Source organism: Acanthisitta chloris, unplaced genomic scaffold, assembly GCF_000695815.1.
Source record: "Acanthisitta chloris isolate BGI_N310 unplaced genomic scaffold, ASM69581v1 scaffold25014, whole genome shotgun sequence".
NCBI classification, from domain to species: Eukaryota; Metazoa; Chordata; class Aves; order Passeriformes; family Acanthisittidae; genus Acanthisitta; species Acanthisitta chloris.
Genome location: NW_008671361.1, coordinates 35,456 through 54,485, shown reverse-complemented (window position 1 = coordinate 54,485; position 19,030 = coordinate 35,456). Strand labels below are relative to the sequence as shown.

Here is a 19,030-nt window from a genome sequence, read left to right as displayed (position 1 = left end):
GAGAGAGGAATGGATTTTTTTTCCCATCTGGTAGTTCTACCATGGATAAATTCATTGGTTAATCCTGCCTCTGCATAAATATTGACACCTCTGCATAAATACTTAGACTTCAAACCACTGGAAAATGATTTGTGACACCATCCCACAAACCCTTTGCTCTCCAGATTAGTCCCATCAGTCTTGGTGGTGCAATTACTGTGAGAAAAGATTTATGGCTTTAAAGTTCTACTGTCACTTGTTTTCTTCATGTTGTTAGAGACAGCCCCTAACTGTGAGCTGGAGGCAAGGTATAGGTACAGAGCAGAAGCGCATTGCCAGGGGCTGGAGCCTGGGAGATGTTAGCTTTGTGGAGAGCATAGCTTTCTCCCTGCTTCCATACAGCCTCTGGTTTTCCTTGCACCACACCTGCTTAGTGAAAAGGAGCGAAGCAATAGAAGGGTTACACTTATGTCCAGTCACTTTTGGTGTGGTTGGTGTGCCAGGTATGCTGAGCAGAGAAGGTGGATGTGAGTTTTTGAATTGGTCAGGAAGGCTCCATGCCCAAGATGAATTCCTTGTGCTCTCCCTGCCTGTGCCAGGCAAAAACTTGGTTTTAACATATTAGTTACTACCTTCCTGGTGTAGACTAATAAACTTGATGTCTCTTGCTTCGTTTGTAATGTCTCTTTGGTTCAGCTCCATGTTTAAATGCAACTGTGATCTGACAGGCTGTGCTTGTGCTCCTGTGCCCTCAACAGCTGAACATTCTTCTCATGCTTCCCCAGTCTCCAGGGCAAGCCTGTACTTAGAAATTAGACTGCTGTATGTTTTGTTATATCACCTAGCTATGTCTGAGCATGGCTTTGTGGAGCTCTTGGTAGGCTTACTATGGAAGTCATGATGAATGTATGTAAAAGATATCTTTGGAATTATTTCCAAGGAACACACCACAGTGAAATTAATGTCAAGATCTCGTATAAACACTTGTTAGTATGTGAGATTTCCGTGTGCTCTTCTTTAGATTAACAATACAGTGTTCTTGTGTTCAAATATTTTCCTGTGGATTAAAAATCATATTCTACACCTTTGTTCATAGCCACGGGAAATGTGTTTTTCTCAGAGGTTAGAGTCAAAATGATTAAATCATCACTACCAAATGTGTAGAGCATGGGGTTCAGGTGAAACGTCTTCATCTCCATTCATTGCTATTTCCTGCATTAAAATACTTTAAACAACAGTATGGGCTTAGAAGAGCTTGCAGGGAAATATATACCTCCACTACTCCTTGGAAATGGCAAACAATTTCAAAATACACTTCCCATAACATGTAGAACTTTCTTTCCACCAACACTCACTAGTTTTTCTCTCTGCTTACTGTCTAGGAATGTGGCCTAGGATTTTATCGCGAGACTAAAGGATTTTTTGCTGGACGCTGTGTGCCCTGCAACTGCAATGGAAATGCAAATAGGTGTCAAGATGGTACTGGAAAGTGTATCGTAAGTAACACTGAAGAAATTAATGGGAAGAAACATTTCTCTTAGTGCAGTATGCAGAATTTGACAATACTGTATTGTCAAATTCCAAGCAACTAAAAATAATCTCTGTATGCCTCTTCTCTAAATTTTGTACTGTTAATGAGTGCATATAAGTTGCATACATTTGCATGTACATTTAACGTACCTGTGGGTGATTCATTTGTGTCCTTGTCTTCATTATTTTCTTTCTTCTATAATTTTTCTTAGCTCCTGGTACAAAAAGTCACCAAATTAGTACATATGAAACATTTGTAGTTATAATAAACATGGGTCTTATCCTGGCATATGCAGTCCTTACTTTTATACAAATATACTAGGGTTTGCCAATGCTGACAAACAGCACATTCATGCACAGCATAGCCTTTGCAGAATCTCATGTTTAATCAGCTTCAGTGTATGTCCACTAACCCTAATCTACAGCTTGATGGGTTGAAAAATATTGAACTAAATAAGATGAGGTAAAAGGGATACAAATTTTATTAATTAGAACATTTAAGCTGTTATAGAAGATGTAGTGGGGCATATTTTGCTCCCTGACACCCTGTATGAGACCCAAAGCAGCTTCATGGGGGTGGATCAGTCCTCATACCAATGGGTGTGTGACATTTGGCCGACTGTGCTTCTCCGGTTTATATCCGTGACACTTCTTTGAACAGTTTGTTCTGAAAAATTCCCACTTAAAAGTTTTCACTAATTTCTCATTTACTGTGTAAACAAGAACTTTGCCAACATCTTTCATGGTCTGTCTTTTCAGCTTTTTCTTCCTTGTTCGTGCTGCATCCATTCTGCCTGCGGTGCATTCCTGTGCATTATGTCATTCCCCCTGACTTTGTCTCAACCAAGCCTGTTCCTTTAATGGAAACTATAAACCAATTCAGCACATTCTGGGGGATGACTTACAGGCTGTGGCTCTGGAGGGGCAGGGCAGGCTGTGACAGGAAAGTGCCGCAGCAGAGCTAGAAAGATGAGGAAGTTTCACTTCAGATTAGAATTATAAAGGCAAATTTTACTTTCACCTCATGAAGTATGTGATTTAGGTTTCTCTTTATCCCCTCCTTCTCACAGCTGGATTAACTTTGAGATTGATAGAGCTAAAGCAACCCTTGGCCCTGGAACAAGGTTTAGGGCAAGCAAAGTCATCCAGAATAATGCGGTGAAAAATGAAAGCCCTGAGGGCCTGTATTTCTATCATGAGCCTCTGCCTAACCAAGAGCAAGTTTGTCTCTCTGTAGAGGAGCCATAGGACAAAGACCTGACGTGGTGCAGAGAAGACAAGGAGGTTTCCCACTGTGGAGTCGGCAAGTTCCACATCCAAAGTGCAAAGCTTGTTCACTTGGCCTCTGTATGTCAGTGTCTTCTCCAGTGAGAGCCCTAGAGAAGGCTTTGTGAGGGAAGCTAAGCCCAGGCTGAACTCCTTCCCCTGTGGCAGCAGTGCAATTGCTCAGGCAATCGCTATCCTGCTGCAGCATGCTGGTGGAAGGAGAGGAGTGTGCTGCTGAAAGTGGAGGAGAACACGGGGCAGGAGGAGGTGGAGAAGACCAAAGAACTGGTTCTCTTTTAAGGAAGAACTGTCTCTCTGCCATTAATCAGACTTTGTGTCCTCATGGTCCCTGCCCTTCCTCCTGGAAGGCACAATCCCTCAGCAGCAGCATAGTGCTGAGACTTCTCATCCCATGACATGTTGCTTCATGTCACGGAACTCCATGTGTTTCACGTAACCTCAGTGTTTCTGTTGTGACACAGACACACTCTACTCTGCCTTCTTTGTACCATATTGGTGTATATGGAGTCAGCTGGGAGTTTTCCTTTCAGGGTTTGCCACACTTGATGGTTTGGAGATACTGTGGCTCCAGAGGTGTCTCTGGCTCTGTGAAACTCGAAGGAAGACCCATGAGGGAGTTACTGCTCTGGCTTCATTCCACTGTGCCTTGGGACCCCCAGCCCTTATGTGCCATGTAGCTCAAGGAGCAGCATGGCACATTTTGAGTGGCTTATATGTGAAGTAGCTTAAATGTTCTTTGCAAGTGTGGAGTTGCTTCAGTTTCTATAGACAAAGTGAGCAAAACAAAAAGACAGCACATACACTTGGGAAGGGGAGGATGCAAGGTGTGGAGGTTGCTCCAAGACAAAACCAACACATGTATTTTTAAATACACCTCTTTTCTCTTTTTGCAGTTTAATTTATTCTTCAGGACTGTAAAAATTGACAGTAATTATTCAGAGACAGTCTGAAATGTCCATGAAGTTATTGCAGGAATATCTGCACCAGCTTTAACAAAGGCCACATTTTAAAATGATTCCTTTTACAAACAGTGTCTTCCTGTTGCTTGGTGTTTAATTTCGTGTTAAATATCCCATATGTGAACTGGAGCTTTTCCTGTTCTTCCTCAGAACCTTTCATAAGTGAGCCACAAATTTAGTTCTTTAACCAAGATGAAAACAAATTATGGGTTACTACCTGCAGAGGATGAGGGAAAGGTTGTTGATGTGGTTGAGGGAATATGGCTATGAAGAAATGTGGAGGAGAATGGAGTATAAGAGAAGATGGGAGAGACAGAACTATTTGTCATTTGTTGGGAAAAATGCCCCTCTACTGCCAGTCATGGTAGTAGGGTCTTCAAACATAGCCCTGAGCCATCAAGGTCCCTGAAGTGGAAGCTTGAGTTGTTCAGTGACTGTTTCCAGCCAAACTCCCACTTTCTTTTTTCCATCTTTCACTTTATTAGTACACCTCAGCTCTGTGGGACATGGGATCAGTCTGCTGCACACTGAAGTCAAACAGCTGTAGTACTTGGGGCTGTGAATGCCTCTTGAGTGTTGATCATTTTGAATTTTTGTGGCTGCCTATGTATTTTTATGCTGCTTATGTATTTGAACAACTTCTATTTTAAATGATCATTGCTTTAGGTAATGCAAAAGCAACTTGCTCATTCTGTAAAGTATAAACATGTGACACTGCAACAGCTGCAGGATTAAGAATGTTTCTAAAGCAAGATATAATTCCCCAAAATTTTATCATGGAAAAACTGGCTCAGTTGCATCAGTTTCAATTGTGTTCCTAACCTTTGCCTTTCATTATTTATTCCTGTTACCCCAGATAAATACAAGTAACACATACATTGGAGAAACTAGATGAAACTCAATTCTGATCTAAATCTACTAAGAGAAAGATTTTTTTGTATTCATTTAATGGGATTCTTCAAAGAATGTACTTGGGCTCAATTAATTGCATGCTTTGAAGTTATATCTGCCCTCTAATTAGTGTAAAGATGCAAAATAATTTGTTTCATTTGAACATAGTGATTTTTAATTGGAATATCAAGACATAGAGGGTGCATTAATGGAATGTTCCTTAACTAACTATGTATTCAATTGAGTTTCTTTAAAAATATGTTTACTTCAGCTTATTTGTCTATTGCTTTTCCACAACAGGGAGGAAATTGTGCCTTCTACAGTTAAGAGAATTGACTTAAACCATTCTGTGCTGGTTGTGAAGGCAGTTTGGCAATAAATTCTTGATTATATGGGAGGGAAAGAACATATCCTCTGAGTAGATTAGCTATATATTTTTTAAATAATAGTAAAATCATACTGAGTGGTAAAGCACTGCTAACTGTCTTGCTTATTTCCTTTTCAAGAACTGTCAATATAATACTGCAGGGGAGAAATGTGAGCGCTGTAAAGATGGTTATTTTGGAGACGCAACTCAGGGTTCCTGCCGGATGTGCCCTTGCCCTTATACAAACAGGTACAGTAAAAGCTTCTAAGAAGTCAAGAGGGGAGAGGAAAAAGAAGGAAAAAAAAGAGGGGAAAAAACCCTCAAAGTCCAGACTCTGCTGCCATAGACAGATAGTGATCTTCTCTGTTCTTGTATTGTCCAGGGTAGTAGAGCATCAGGCCCATTTGAGACACATTACACCAGCAGTAACTTGGTGGTCTGTCTCATAGCACTGCCTTTTTTAATAAGTTGAGTGTTCTAATTCTCATTTAGATCCTGAACTTCAGATAGACATAGCCTTGAGGAGTCCCCCAGGCAGTTATAGTGGACCTATGTACAAACCCACCAGTAACTCCTTCATAGTGAGAAATATTTGATGGAAACCTTTTCCCTTACTGGGCATATCCAGAATCTTTCTTGTTTACTGAAACGCAAGATGTTTAACACCATTACTCTCTCTAGGAGATAAGGGCCAACAGTGAAACAAGAATTCAGAAAAATCATAAAATGCAAAGATAATATAGAAACTTTCAAGCTCTTAAGTATGTACCTAGATTTCTGAAAGAGCATGGTTGCTCTTCACGTGGAAGCTCTGTTTGAAGTGCAAACATACTGAGCTGCAAAAATGAAACTTCCTTGGATCTAATAAGACTTCCAGGCTTTTAAAATTGGGCAATAAATTGCATTTTAAATGCATGGTACATTTAAGCCACATTGTCATCCTTGGTCAGTTCTGAAATGTGTTAAATAAAACCAAATCTTTTTTAAAATCTCTAAACTATAAATTGCTAAAGGGACCAGACAGTATTTGCCAGTTGCAGTAGCAAACACCAAGTAACCTTAACTAAGAGATTTACACTATCAGACAATAGATGGGTTTTTAATTTATCAGAAAACTCTCTGATAGATTTGGTTTTGACAGCATTGGCCTCTTCTGCAGGTGCTTGCCTGAGGCTGACCAAACATGGGTTTAGTCATCATTTGCTTTAGGAGTGCTGAAATTCCTGGGGAGACCATAAACCTGTGCAGTTTCATAGCTATGCGTTTGGGTGGTGAATACCATTCCTGACATAGGAAATGCACCCCACTTGGCATTATTGGAGTTGACAGTTTTCCATCTAATCAAATTATATGTAATTCTTAATGTTGACATCTGTCTTTGATACACAGATTTGCTTTATCCAACTGCTCAGAGATTAAAAAATGAAAATAGAAAACATGGTTTGTCCCTGCTTTGCGTCCTGTCTTCTCCTTCCCAAACATTGGCCAAAAAAATGGTTTCTTTCCCAGTTAAATTTGAATCTAGAAAAGTCTGCTAGAAAGAGCAGAGAAAAATGTTCATTGTGATAACCAGATATACCCTAGAGATCCCCAAAATGGTGCACAACTCTACTTGACATTGGTTAAAAATACCCTAAACAATATTAGCTACATAAAAATATCCTCTGATGTTTTCATCCATGAAAAAAAAAGAAAAGAAAAGCTATACAAACAGGAGGAAATGTTGTCTAGCACAGGCTATTGATTCTTGCCTAGTAAGATAAAATAGCTACCCAGACTTGTTTTATTTGACATCACTATTAAAGTTTATTTTAGGCATTCCTTTGGGTAGTGAACTATTATACACAGCCCACAGGGTCAGGAAATGATTATTTTTTTAGTGTAAGGAAATAATTTACACAAAAAATTATGAAACTTCAAAGAATTAGTCACAGTAAATTACCTAGAGTCAATTAGCTGAGAAGTAATTTGGCGGTATAAAAATTTTTTATCTGAAAGTCATTAAACTGAGCCTATAGAGTGCAAAACCTATTTGATGATGTGTTCACAATAATATTTTTGCTTCTTCTCAAAGATTTGCAACTGGCTGTGTGGCAAATGGTGAAGAAATTCAGTGTCTCTGCAAAGAAGGCTATACCGGAGTTCGTTGTGAACGGTAAGTGACTTGTTTCTCAAAACCAAGGTTTTTTGAAAGACATCATAAAAGGAGGTATGGGTGTCTTGGGTAACATACATGGACATGCACATACAGATAGTATCCACATGCTTAAGGAATAGCTCTTTATATGAACAGCTGCTGAAGAGTGGTGTTGTTGTGTAAGTCCAGTCATAAACCAGACAGTCTGTGAAGAAATGTAAACAATTCTCCACAAGCAATCTAGTGACTACACAATTTTTACCAAAAGGAGAAGTGTCAGCCTCTTTGCCTAAGTGCCCTATGGCTTGCCTTATCCTGCACTCCAGTAATAATGACTCCCAATTATTTCACCCATTTTCAAGTTAAAAACATTTTGCTGTTTCCTCCAATGTACATGATGGTGCTTCAGTGATCTGTTATCCAACAGCAACCACATAATGTGTAGCACCATACCCTTCATCCAAAATCATTCTGATGTGCTGCACAGTTGGAGCATAGACAAACCAGTCATCTCTTTTGCGAGAGCATTGCAGCAGTTTGACAAAGCAAAAGACCATGGCAGTTTCAGGCAGTCAGAGGAACCAACTTCATGGAGTTTCAAATCCAGGGAGGGCTTAAGAGTAATGGACTGGTGGTGTCTGGTTTGGAAACTTGAGGCCAGTAAGTCATGATGTTTCATCTGAAAACAGGACCTCCAGTAGCACATTGTCTTGTGCTTCAAGACAGTTACCTTTGACATTTAATCTGAAGGTTGTAGAGATTGTCTTTTCTTTATATACCTGTGCCTCAGCTGCTCATCATGGCCCTTTGATCCTGCATTACCACCCCAGCAGAGTGACTTCTGGCAATATTAGCTAGCCAGTCTGGACAATATATTTTCCATGTAAAACATTGAGAGATCACTCACAGACTGCTTTGCTGGCAGGGGGACGAGAGGAGGTATCACCCTGCAGAAGGGTGATGATGTCATTCAGTGCCATTGCTGTTTGAAATCTCAGCTCTGCATGCGATATGATCCTCCTTAATACATGTTTTCTGATGGAGTCACAGGCCAGAATGATATGGTTTGCTGGGTTAAACCTTGTCAAATTCTCTATGTATGTATGTATCTGTGTGCATTGTGTTTTTTCAGATTAAGTGAATTATTCCTATAGGGACATTGTGGGAGTTCTTTTATTTGTAAAAAAAATAATTCTGCAGCACTTGCAAAGATTTTTTTAGCATAGTGCAGAGGATTCTGTGAACCAAAAATATACTTTTTTTGTCTCATTCAAGACATGAAATCAAAAGTTCTTGGTTTCTTCAGGAGAATAACTTTTTGTCAAGGGAAAGCATATTTCACAAAAGTAGCTTCAAATATTTAATAAAAATTACTTGTATCTCTTTATCTAGCTGTGCTCCAGGATATTTCGGAAATCCACAAAATTATGGAGGCTACTGTCAGAAATGTAACTGCAATAATAATGGACAGCTGGCTAGTTGTGACCACCTGACTGGAGGTATGTGAGGGCCTGTGAACATGGGAGGGAGCATTTTTTTTTCTCTGGGAATCAAGGAAAGTATACTTATCTAAGATGAACTGAAGCAAAGATCTAGACTTGGAAGAAGTGTAGATAATTTTTTACAAAATGTAAGATTTCCTAGAACATAGCACCATGGTAATTGAAGGACTCTCCTGGGTCAGAGAGTTTACCCTTGTAAGCCATTTTATTCTGTATTTCCCTTCATAAATACTCGCAATTTTATTTCAGTTTTGTTTGGTTCCTCTGCTGACGTGGTTAAATCATATCATGCCAGTCTGTGTTACAGATTTGTGAAACTGAGCATTCTCAATATGCATTTTTAAAATGTTTTTGGCACGGAGTAGTGACATCTTCAGGGACTGCAGGCACTGCCTTCCTAGGTATCCAAGCTAACTGCATTTACAGTGGAAGTTAGAACCCATGATTTTCCCAGAATCAGTCACACGTGTACTTCACTACTAGTAAGCTCTTATATAATGCCATGGGTATGTTTGCTTTTTCTATTATAATTCTGAAGTAAAGAGCCTGATCCTAAATTCCTCAGACTGTCTTTACCTCAGTTCACCTCAGTTCCTTGGAATACTCCTTTCTATTCAGAAACACATAGGCCACTTCTCCTTAAATGACCTTGGTTCTCCCGTATTATCATTCTTCAATAAAATTTCACTTTTCTTTCCCTGCAGATAGATATTCCTCCTCATATGTTAGTGAAGTGTCCAACTAATAACTCCTGCTATTTCCATGCCCTTCATTTCTCTGCACTGCTGTTCATACTGCAGTCTAGTAACTGCAAGGATCACCTTATCTTTCCTTGACCACAGAAATTAGAAGAGCATCACATGATGTGAACTGCTGTTTGCAGATGGTGCAATTTTTCAATATCTAGTTCTCATTTCATATTTCATCATTGCAGTAATGCATCTCTATTATATTTATACCTTGTATGGACCAGTGTTCAGTGTTTTATCATTCCTTTCTTTTTGAAGCAAGAGTTTGCTAGGACAAACTGATCTGTAGGACAAAATTCAACAAGCCAGTTTGTTTCCCTCCAACTATACATTGCGATCTGCCGTGACTTTCTTTGCATTAGGAATAAAACCCACTGTGATCATCAGCACAGCATGTTCCAGCAGGTTTCATTTGTGTGATACTCGGCTCTTGGCTAGCACATCACCATTTCTTGGCTGATGTTGTTTGCGCATAAGCTGTAATAATAGTTTTATTTAATTGGTACTTCACAGTAACAGCTGAAAGGAGTCTGGTGTTAGCTGAATTACACCACATCAGAACTGCATGGGTATTTGAATTTTGGAATAACTTCCTTCGTTCTCTTACAAATATATTCTTTGTGACTTGTCTCCTTTTGGCAGCAGCGATTACTACCAATGACATTTAACTTCACGATGACTTAATGTGCAAGTGCCAAGGGAAATGGTACAGCTAGGCAGTTTATTCCAGGCTATTTCATGCTGCTGTTAAAGTTCAGGTCCAATTTTATCACTGTAACCTCTCATAGTTGCAATTGTTGACTCTTGACAGCAGCAGCCTACACCAACTGCATCCTATTTCTTCAGGGAAAATACCAGAATCATTAAGGTTAGAAAAAGACCTCCAGGATCATCAAGTCCAGCCTTTGACCAACATGCACAGCCCTTTTTGTTTTCAAGAGATGAGAGTTTGGCAGTAGGCCCAAGCCTGTAAAAAAGACTTGGGCATCAAGACAGAGAAGATTCCTGTCATCTGTATGATGACATTTTTAGGAGCCAGTTCCTCTCCTGCCTCCTAGAAGTTAGGATCCTAGGATGCTACAACTCCATGTGTACCTAATGGGTGTTAAGCTTCTTATAACAGGGGTTTGTAAAACAAAAGAACAGAGTGGACAGGCAGTAACTTGCGTTAGCATGTCGGAAAGTCTGAGGGCAATGTTTGTTGTATACCACTTGTAGCTGTGGCCCAGCTCCATGGCTTGGTTTGCATACAGTGCCTTCTTTCAAGCATACGCTGTGGATTTCTCTCAAGCTTGATCAATACCTTAATCTTGCAAGCTGTGACAGGTATGAAGGAAGGCCATAAACACTTCATTGTGGGTAAGACATTATTTGAGGAATCAAAATCTGTGGTTTGAACATGGATACTAGAATAGATAAAGGGGTTTGAACCTATGTCCTGGGTAAAATGCTTTAACAATGTAGTCTTGGCTCCAAGCCTGGTGGTGTTATTCTAAGCAAATTCTAGCAATATATTTGGTACACTTCATGTGAGAGAGACTCCTGCAGCTACCCAGGTAGCATATATTGGGGGATTACAGTCAGTTTCCTTTGAGGGATGGAAAAGATGTTGATTTGAGCAAGGCCTCATCCTTGAAATCTTGTGGTTTCAGAGTGTTTCAACAATGAACCAAAAGATGTGGATCCCAATGAAGACTGTGACCGTAAGTAATAAAAAAGAGCTGCACTTGAATTGCTTTCTGCTAGCTTTGATTACATACTGATGACTCTTTTATAGGTGGCAGAGTTTGAAAAAGGCTGGAGGTATTCTGTAATGAATGTATGAAAAGCATTCAACCAAATACTTAGAAAAATGATTAAAGAGGCGGTCGGCTAGCTACATGTAAATGAGGCCTCCTCCTTATTTCTGGCTTTGGTCACTTTCCTGAATACTGCAGGCTTTGTTGTTGCCTTTGTACTTCAGGCAGCACCAGATGACAAGCATCAAAGCTTTTCTATTGCATCTTATTTATTGATGTGCTCAGTGAAATGTTCCCTGCATCAAATATCAATGGTGTGCATTGTTTTCCTTTACTCATGCTCCCTCCAGCTTGCGATAGCTGTGTGATTACACTGCTGAACGATTTGAGCACAATAGGTGACGAGCTTCAGCTCATTAAGTCTCAGCTGCAGAATGTCCATGCAAGTACCCACACGCTGGAGCAGATGAGACGTCTGGAAACACGCATCAAGGACTTAAAGGTAGGCATACAGAAACAGAAGAATGGATTTCAGATGAAGCAGATAAGAAATGAACCTAGGAACTTATGCCATAATTTTGTTAGTTTGCAAGCAAATGTACATCAACATTGGATTTCAAATATTAGAATGCTGCCAGCACTAGGCCTCAGCTGTTAAAGATACAAAGCTGTTTTTTCCATGTCATGCTCTGAAACAGAATCAGTATCTGCGTTTTCTGAGGTCTGCTCCCCTTAAAAGTTATATCTCTGAGCTTTCCCTCTAGATCTGTCTTTTTCAAGCACTTCCTGTCTCTGCATTACAGAAACCCCCCAACATTCCAGTTGCCAATACCAAACTTCATTCTAAAAAAAATGTTCTTTGCTTGGAATAGCAGTTGCTATACTCACATATAAAAAAGCCCAGGTTTTGGGAAGCAATTGGTCAGTTTTCATCTCAGTAATGCTGCATTTACTTTCCTTGGGTAAAGATCTAACCCAGTGAATTTTTTTGCTTTTTGTCTCCTCTATATGGGTGATTTATTGGATTTTTTTTTCCCTTTCTTTTCAGGTCTTAATGAACAATTACCATTCTGTTGTTCATAATCAAGGTTCAAAGGTAGATGAGTTGGAGACAGAATTCACTAAACTAAATCATGATATAAATGCTCTCCAGGAAAAGGTGACTTACCAAATCAATTTAAAAATATGCATCTCCTGACTATATAGTAGGCTGCTGTATCCAGATATTTGTAATCCAATATTTTTTTTTCTTTGCTAGGCTGAAAGGAACTACAAAACAGCGGAGACATTATTTAATAATTTTGGCCAAACTCATCAGAAAGGAAAAGATTTGGTTTCACGAATACAAATAGTTGTCAACAATATACAAGGTAAAAATAGTTTCTTACTCCATAACATGTTTTGTCTTATGGAATCTTTTCCGTTTGTTTACAATACTTTTAACTAAGCATGAGAAATTTTCTTAGAAAACAGCTTCATAAATCAGAATTTAGTCACAGCTGTGGAATTCACTCTTCCAATCAGAAATCTAATATATAGTGTTAGTTTAGGTGCCTACTTTCCCTATGGAGTGAATTGGGACAGAGAAGCTTCATCACAGGAGCATTCAGAGCAACAAATTGACTATCCTGGCTTAAGTGTAACTCTATTCTGGGTTGCTATCATAGACTGTTTAAAGTTAGAAGCTTAAAATTATTGCTGTGAACTTGATAATTTGGGATAAATTTCAAGCCCCAATCTATTTTACTTGTTCTTGTCATGTGATATGGGATACTTTTCATCTTAACAGAATTAATGCAAAATGAATTTGCTTCATTAAAGAATTCAAGAATAAGCAAGTCTGTTTCAGAAAAGCGCTAGGGCGTGTCATTTGTATCTCTTGAATAGGCTTAAGCACATCCTCTCTTTGACAATACTTTTTTTCAGTGCTCTTGGAACAAATAGCTGGTACGAACACAGAAGGTAACAACTTGCCCTTGGGAGATGCCTCTGAAGAACTGGCTGAAGCTCAACGCATGATGACGGAGATGCGAAACCGCAACTTTGGCCAATTTCAAGCTGAGGCAGAGAAGGAGCGAACAGAAGCTCAGCGGTGTAAGGGCTTGTTCTCTCAGATTCTTACTCTCTAGAAAGATCAGTCTTAACTCTGAAGCATTATTGATTGTTTGGGATGGAGTGCAGTGAGGGGCCTTTTGCAGTGTATGCCTGGGCCTTGTAGTGGTTGTTAGTCAACAGGAAAACGGTAGTTCTGGAGGGGATTTAAAGCCATTTATAGGTTTTTTTTTTAATGGAAGAAACTGAGTTGAGCTGGGGAAGAAACCCAGGAGATCCTTCTTTCGTAACTAGATCAATCTCATTAAAAAAAGGTTTAGCCAATCCTAATCCTATGCAGTGCTTCTGTGTATTGTAATATATAGGCTATGTTACATACAGTACAGCTATTTAGAAAGAATTACAGGTTTAATTTAACAACAGATTTTCAGAAGTTGCTAGAGTGGTCCAAGGGCAAATCATAGAAGGAGAAGGAAATTCAGAAGTTCTAGTTGAACTGATTTAGTTGAAATGATTTAGTTTTGTGTTCTCTGCATGTGTTTGACTGGCACATTTAGAAACTTGATTCCAGACATGAGAGACAGCAAGAACTGTAAAATCACAGGCGTATCTCCTAACCAGGGGCACAGTATGAGTGATAGTTAATTTCCCCCAACTTTGAACTTCAGTATCTACCTCTGAGGGACTCTTGTGTATCGTATTTTGTAGGCAGTGAAATGCCACAGTGTGCCAGTCTTAGGGACATGATTGATTTGACCTCTTTTTTTGTTCCTATATTCTCCGAGATTAAACGTGCCCATATAACTCCATTGATTTCAGAGGCTTTGGTGACTAGTGCAGATGTAGATATCTACATTGTAGATGAAATTGTTGATGAAATTATGTTAGTTCTGTATAGAAAAGTAAATTATTTGGTATTTGCAGACCAGCCTTATGTAATTTAGAAAATGTTTATCTGTGCTCTGTGTCTGCAGCAGCAAACTAGTGAGCAGATTTGATATGGTGAGATGCTGAGTAGTGCTTCTGCTATAGTAACACTGAAATTAGCCCTGCAAGCACAGCTTTCTAATCCTAAAGGTCAAGCCCTTACAAAGGAAGTTTGTTCTGTTTCTCTTCTTCTCTGAGCAAAACTTTTCTGTACTGCAGTACTGACACGTATCAGGAATGAACTACAAAAGTACCACCAAGAAAATCATGGGCTTATTAAAGTTGTGAGGGATTCATTGAATGAATATGAATCAAAAATCACTGACCTTCGCGAAGCTCTGAATGATGCAACAGGACAAATCAAGCAGGCTGAAAACTTAAACAGAGATAATGGAGTTCTGTTCGAAGACATTAAGGTAATATCAGAGTTCTGGAGAAGAAAGTGAAACCTCAGGAGATAAGAAGTGCTTTTGATTGGTCCCTTTTTACCTTGCAAAGCCAAGCAGCACTAATTCTTTAGACTTTCTCCAAGGACTCTTCCCATCTTTTGCTGTATGTGTGCACAGGTATAAATGTAGTCTACTCCCACTTGTGGCCTCTTTGTGTGACCAGAGCAGTGCGACCAAGGCACAAGTCTGGTGAGAGCAGGGAGGAAGAGTCTCTTCCTAGCACTTCCCTTCAGCTGCCACTAGTATTTTTGTTCTCTATTCTAGATCAAATTCCTGATGCAGATGCACTTTTCATAGTAAGTTCTTGAAAGTATTTGGCATTAACAGCCATGATAGGTGGAGCACAAATGTGTGCCATACTGTTAAATTATTTGGGATTAATATTCTACAGAACTGCTTCTGAGGTCTCATCAGAAATATGACAAGAAACATCTGTCATTCCTGAGCAGTGTTTGATTTTTAGAACTGATAAAACAATGCAAGAAACAGGTGTGTGCTGCAGGAGTCATTCTTTTAATTGTCATTTTGCTGAAATATATCACTGGTTTCAGGAGCTTTCAGGAGGTTGGGGAGGTTTCATATCCCCTTTCTTGTAAGAGCCCCAGATGAAGGGATAGTTTAATAATTTTATTTCTTCCTTTCAAAGAACAGAAAAGATCGGGGGAATCATCAGGGAGCTGTTTTTAAAGTTTCCAGGTTTGAAGTTTGCAGGTTTGAGAGATCAGACCCTCAGCTGGTCTGTCCTGACAATTCATCTCAGCTGACCTATACTCCTTTAACTTTGACTGCTAGTAACTAAGCTACCATAGACTGCTGCCCAGCTGTGTGCTGTACCGCCAGACTCCTGAGTTTTCTGTGGTAATCAGTGGGGTAGCATTATTCCCTAACATTGGAGGCATCTCATTTACACATCAACAGTACCTTTGGTAAATCCTACTGAAAGTTACATTAATAGATATGGTTTTTCCTGCCCCTTATTTTTAGCCCAATCACATGTTGTTCAACTTTATATTTTTCCTCAGAAACGGATTGAGGAGACAAATGTACAACAGAATAGTGTCTTGGATATCCTGAACTCTGCCCGAACTTCCCTTACGCATGCTAACAGTGTACTTGGATTACTGCAAAAGAGCAAAGAGGTATAGTTAACATTCTTAAGATAGGGTTAAAAAAACCCAGTATCTTCTTGTCACAGTATTGGGTGGCATAGCTGGGAGACAAGGCTTGTCTGAGCCTCACAAGAAAGAAAGAATCTCATGGCCAATCCTGGATGCATAAGGAGCCTGCCTGCACAGCTTTCTGTAAGAGAAGCTTGTCAGGGTTGTGGTATGTCTGAGGAAGACACTGAGCTGCAGATACCAGAATTTGGGAGAACATCTGTGAGGAAAAAACATAAGCAATTGTACTATTCTTGATATTTTTTTCTGGGCAATTGCTTTTAGCCACTGTCAGGGACTGGATACTGGGCTACAAGGGTCTTTGCTCTGACTCAGTTTTTACGTAATGGATCTGCATAATTTAATGACTAGCAGTTGTTTTCAGTACCCTGCAGAGTAAGTTGGAAGGGAATGTTTTTCCCCTTGGTCTCCTCAAGTGCAAGGTATATGTAACACTAAAGTAGATGAGGACTGAATCAAACATGCATGAATACAAATAAAATTTTATCTTTATAAATCCATAGGAATATGAAAGCCTGGCTGCTCGGCTGGATGGAGCAAGGAAGGATATGAATGAAAAGCTGACAGATCTCTCATCAGCAAGCAAAGAGCCGTTGGTGGTGAGGGCCGAGGAACATGCCAAATCTTTGCAAGACTTGGCAAAACAACTGGAAGAGTATGTTGCCATTCCTGTGAATGAGTAATTTTTATACAGAATATCCATGGTTGTAATGGTCTGTCTGTAACTTCACTCGCTTTAATGACCATTTGCAAAGTTAGAGAGAAATTAAGTTGGTCCTTTTTTGCTTCTTCATGATGTACAGACGTTTGGTGTTTTTTCCCCTACAAACAGATCTTCCTGTATTTTTCCTGATTTTTTTCCCCCCAGAAGTGGGAACTCACATAATACTGTTTTATACTACTGCACTAACGCTTCATTAACATCTTACTAACAAGAGAAAGTCCTCAAGTACAGAGTGGGAAGATGTTTAACATATCTTTTTTTTTAGAGTTATTTCTGGTACTTGTGCTCAGGGATCCTTTTATGATATTAATGAATTGAGGCAAATAATTGGAAGAAATGCTATCTTGACAGTCTTCAGACACACCTTAGCATTACTGAGGAAAAGACTTCCTATAGTTTTTTCATCCCTCAAGGAATACTCTGAAAAGGCAAAAATATGATAAATTCGCTAGGAATCAAGTGCTTCTCTCTCCATTATTAGTACTTTATATTGGAATTATGAGAGGTTTTGGAGGCTTTCTGTGGTACATCAGAACAAAATTTTTAAAAAGTGAAATCCTGATTTATTTTTTCCTGAGCAAATTGTTTTCATTTTGTCATTGCACCAACTAGAAGGTCTCAAAAAGTTAAATTTGAAAATACCTAACTCAGCTGGAAAACTCTTGGTTAAAAACCCACATTTTCATTAATTTCATGATTTTTTTGTTAGTTTTCAGTGTGATTTTTTCAGTTAAGAAGACACTGTTCTCACAAATACAAGGGAACTAATACTGAACAGTTGCATAGTTTATGGGGAGTGGGTAGAAGAGATTTCATGTATTGTTTCTGATTCCAGAGGTGCTGTGCTGTTTCTTGGGGAAAACACAAAAGGTCTTGTAGGTGGTCTATCTTGTGCTTCTTGTGCTTTAGGATGCTAGAGCAGCCGGAGATGATCTGGAATCTGCAGTTCTCTGAGTTCCTCTTAACTGAATTGTATTTGGAGGGCTGTGATGAGCTGCCTTACGGGCCATGTGCTTTGATGAATTCTCTCTATCTTAGTCATTTAAAGGCTGCTTTGAAGGCCCACAGTTGTGCTTTTCCACATGCCTGAACTTATGCTGTCTTCTGAAACATCTTTTCATATTGGTCTGCCCCCAAGTTTGATGCTTCTGCAGAATGAAGTTACAGATCTAACTGAAAAACATTTTCTGCATTGTTACTTAGAAAATACTGAGTTCAGATCTGTTGGGAATGCTTCTCTAAGCCTACAGCCTTTGCAGAAGGCTGCATTTTTCACCCTCTTTCCCACAGAATAAAGAACAGTGCCAGGAAGGACGAGTTGGTAGGCTGTGCTGTGGAAGCTTCTACTGCCTATGACAATATTATTAATGCCATCAAGGCAGCAGAGGAAGCAGCCAACAAAGCTGGAAAAGCAGCTGACTCAGCTTTAACGGTAAGTATCTGTAAGTGGCCAAATGATGGTAAACTTGCTACAACTAGATTTTTCTTTTCTTTAACTATCAGAGGAGCACCAAAGACGTGTATCTTGGCATACTTTATTTGTCTATGACCATTATATGAGTTGCTATTCTTCATGTTCATGAATTAGTCTTGGCTCAGCCCTAAGAAGGCCAGTTACTGCCTTTCTGCTGACACTGTCCATATGAATACTGACTGTTGCTTTCAGTGCAAAATAAAGAGATCTTATAAGACAAACCTGATAATCACTGAAGGTGATTTCAGGTATTTTTTTTTACTTTGCACTAGTAATGCCCACAAGCTGTTTAACAGAGACATTGCATCTAACAGCTCTATGCTAGTAATTTCTTCCTAATGCCCCAAAGTCTATCTAAAATTTGCTAAAGACTAAGGTTGTATTATGCTTAAATTAATCTTGATCATTGTTGCTAAATGTGGTGTTCTTCGCATGAGATCTCTGCCCTTGCATAGTTGGGGGTTTTTTTAAATAGGATTGGGCTATCTCTTTTGCTCCTTAAATTTTAATATGAATATCAAGCAACCTGAGAGTACCATGCTTCTGTTATCAGACCGTGAAGAGAGAAGACCTATCAGGAAAAGCTGCAAGGTTGAAAACTGAGAGCAATGAACTCTTGAATCTTGCACAGGAAACTGAAAAGACATTGCAAGGTACTAAGAAGGAAAGTAATAGTAGAAATGTTGGCACAGCATGAGAAGCTTTCATTGAATCATAGGCTTTCACAGTTCAACAAAGTTCTGCAGTACTTGCTTAACCAACAGAAGTGAGTTCCATTACAGTGGGACTTCTTGTGATGGTTATTTCCAATGACAAAAAGGCGAGAAAGTAGGTTTTCTGCTTCTGCTATGCTATACACCTTTGCAGTACTCCTTGTCTAGCAAATCCTTTCGCTTGTACTTGTTGTGCAGTGCACTCAATGCTCAGTGACAACACAAGCTGTGTAAGAGCACAGGCTGGTGCTGCAATACCACCTGTCCAACAGAAAGGTGGTATTGTTTTTGAAATTCACATGGGACATTCACTGTTTCACAGGTATTGGTCCAACCCTTGAAGCTGTAAAGCAAAGACTTGTTGTCACTGGTG

General features: G+C 39.4%; 1 protein-coding gene across 1 annotated transcript in view; it reads left to right on the top strand.

Moving 5' to 3' along the window:
• Positions 1–19,030, top strand: part of LAMA3 (laminin, alpha 3) — a gene marked incomplete at its 5' end in the record, with an annotated part of 108,484 nt that overhangs the window by 71,607 nt on the left and 17,847 nt on the right. The window contains 14 exons of the mRNA XM_009074074.1: positions 1,362–1,475; positions 5,153–5,262; positions 7,088–7,168; positions 8,543–8,649; positions 11,054–11,104; positions 11,491–11,642; positions 12,189–12,299; positions 12,399–12,510; positions 13,067–13,234; positions 14,339–14,535; positions 15,591–15,707; positions 16,250–16,401; positions 17,761–17,902; positions 18,498–18,597. Of these exons, the coding sequence (XP_009072322.1) occupies positions 1,362–1,475; positions 5,153–5,262; positions 7,088–7,168; positions 8,543–8,649; positions 11,054–11,104; positions 11,491–11,642; positions 12,189–12,299; positions 12,399–12,510; positions 13,067–13,234; positions 14,339–14,535; positions 15,591–15,707; positions 16,250–16,401; positions 17,761–17,902; positions 18,498–18,597 (1,714 nt within the window). The remainder of the gene's footprint in view (positions 1–1,361; positions 1,476–5,152; positions 5,263–7,087; positions 7,169–8,542; positions 8,650–11,053; positions 11,105–11,490; positions 11,643–12,188; positions 12,300–12,398; positions 12,511–13,066; positions 13,235–14,338; positions 14,536–15,590; positions 15,708–16,249; positions 16,402–17,760; positions 17,903–18,497; positions 18,598–19,030) is intronic.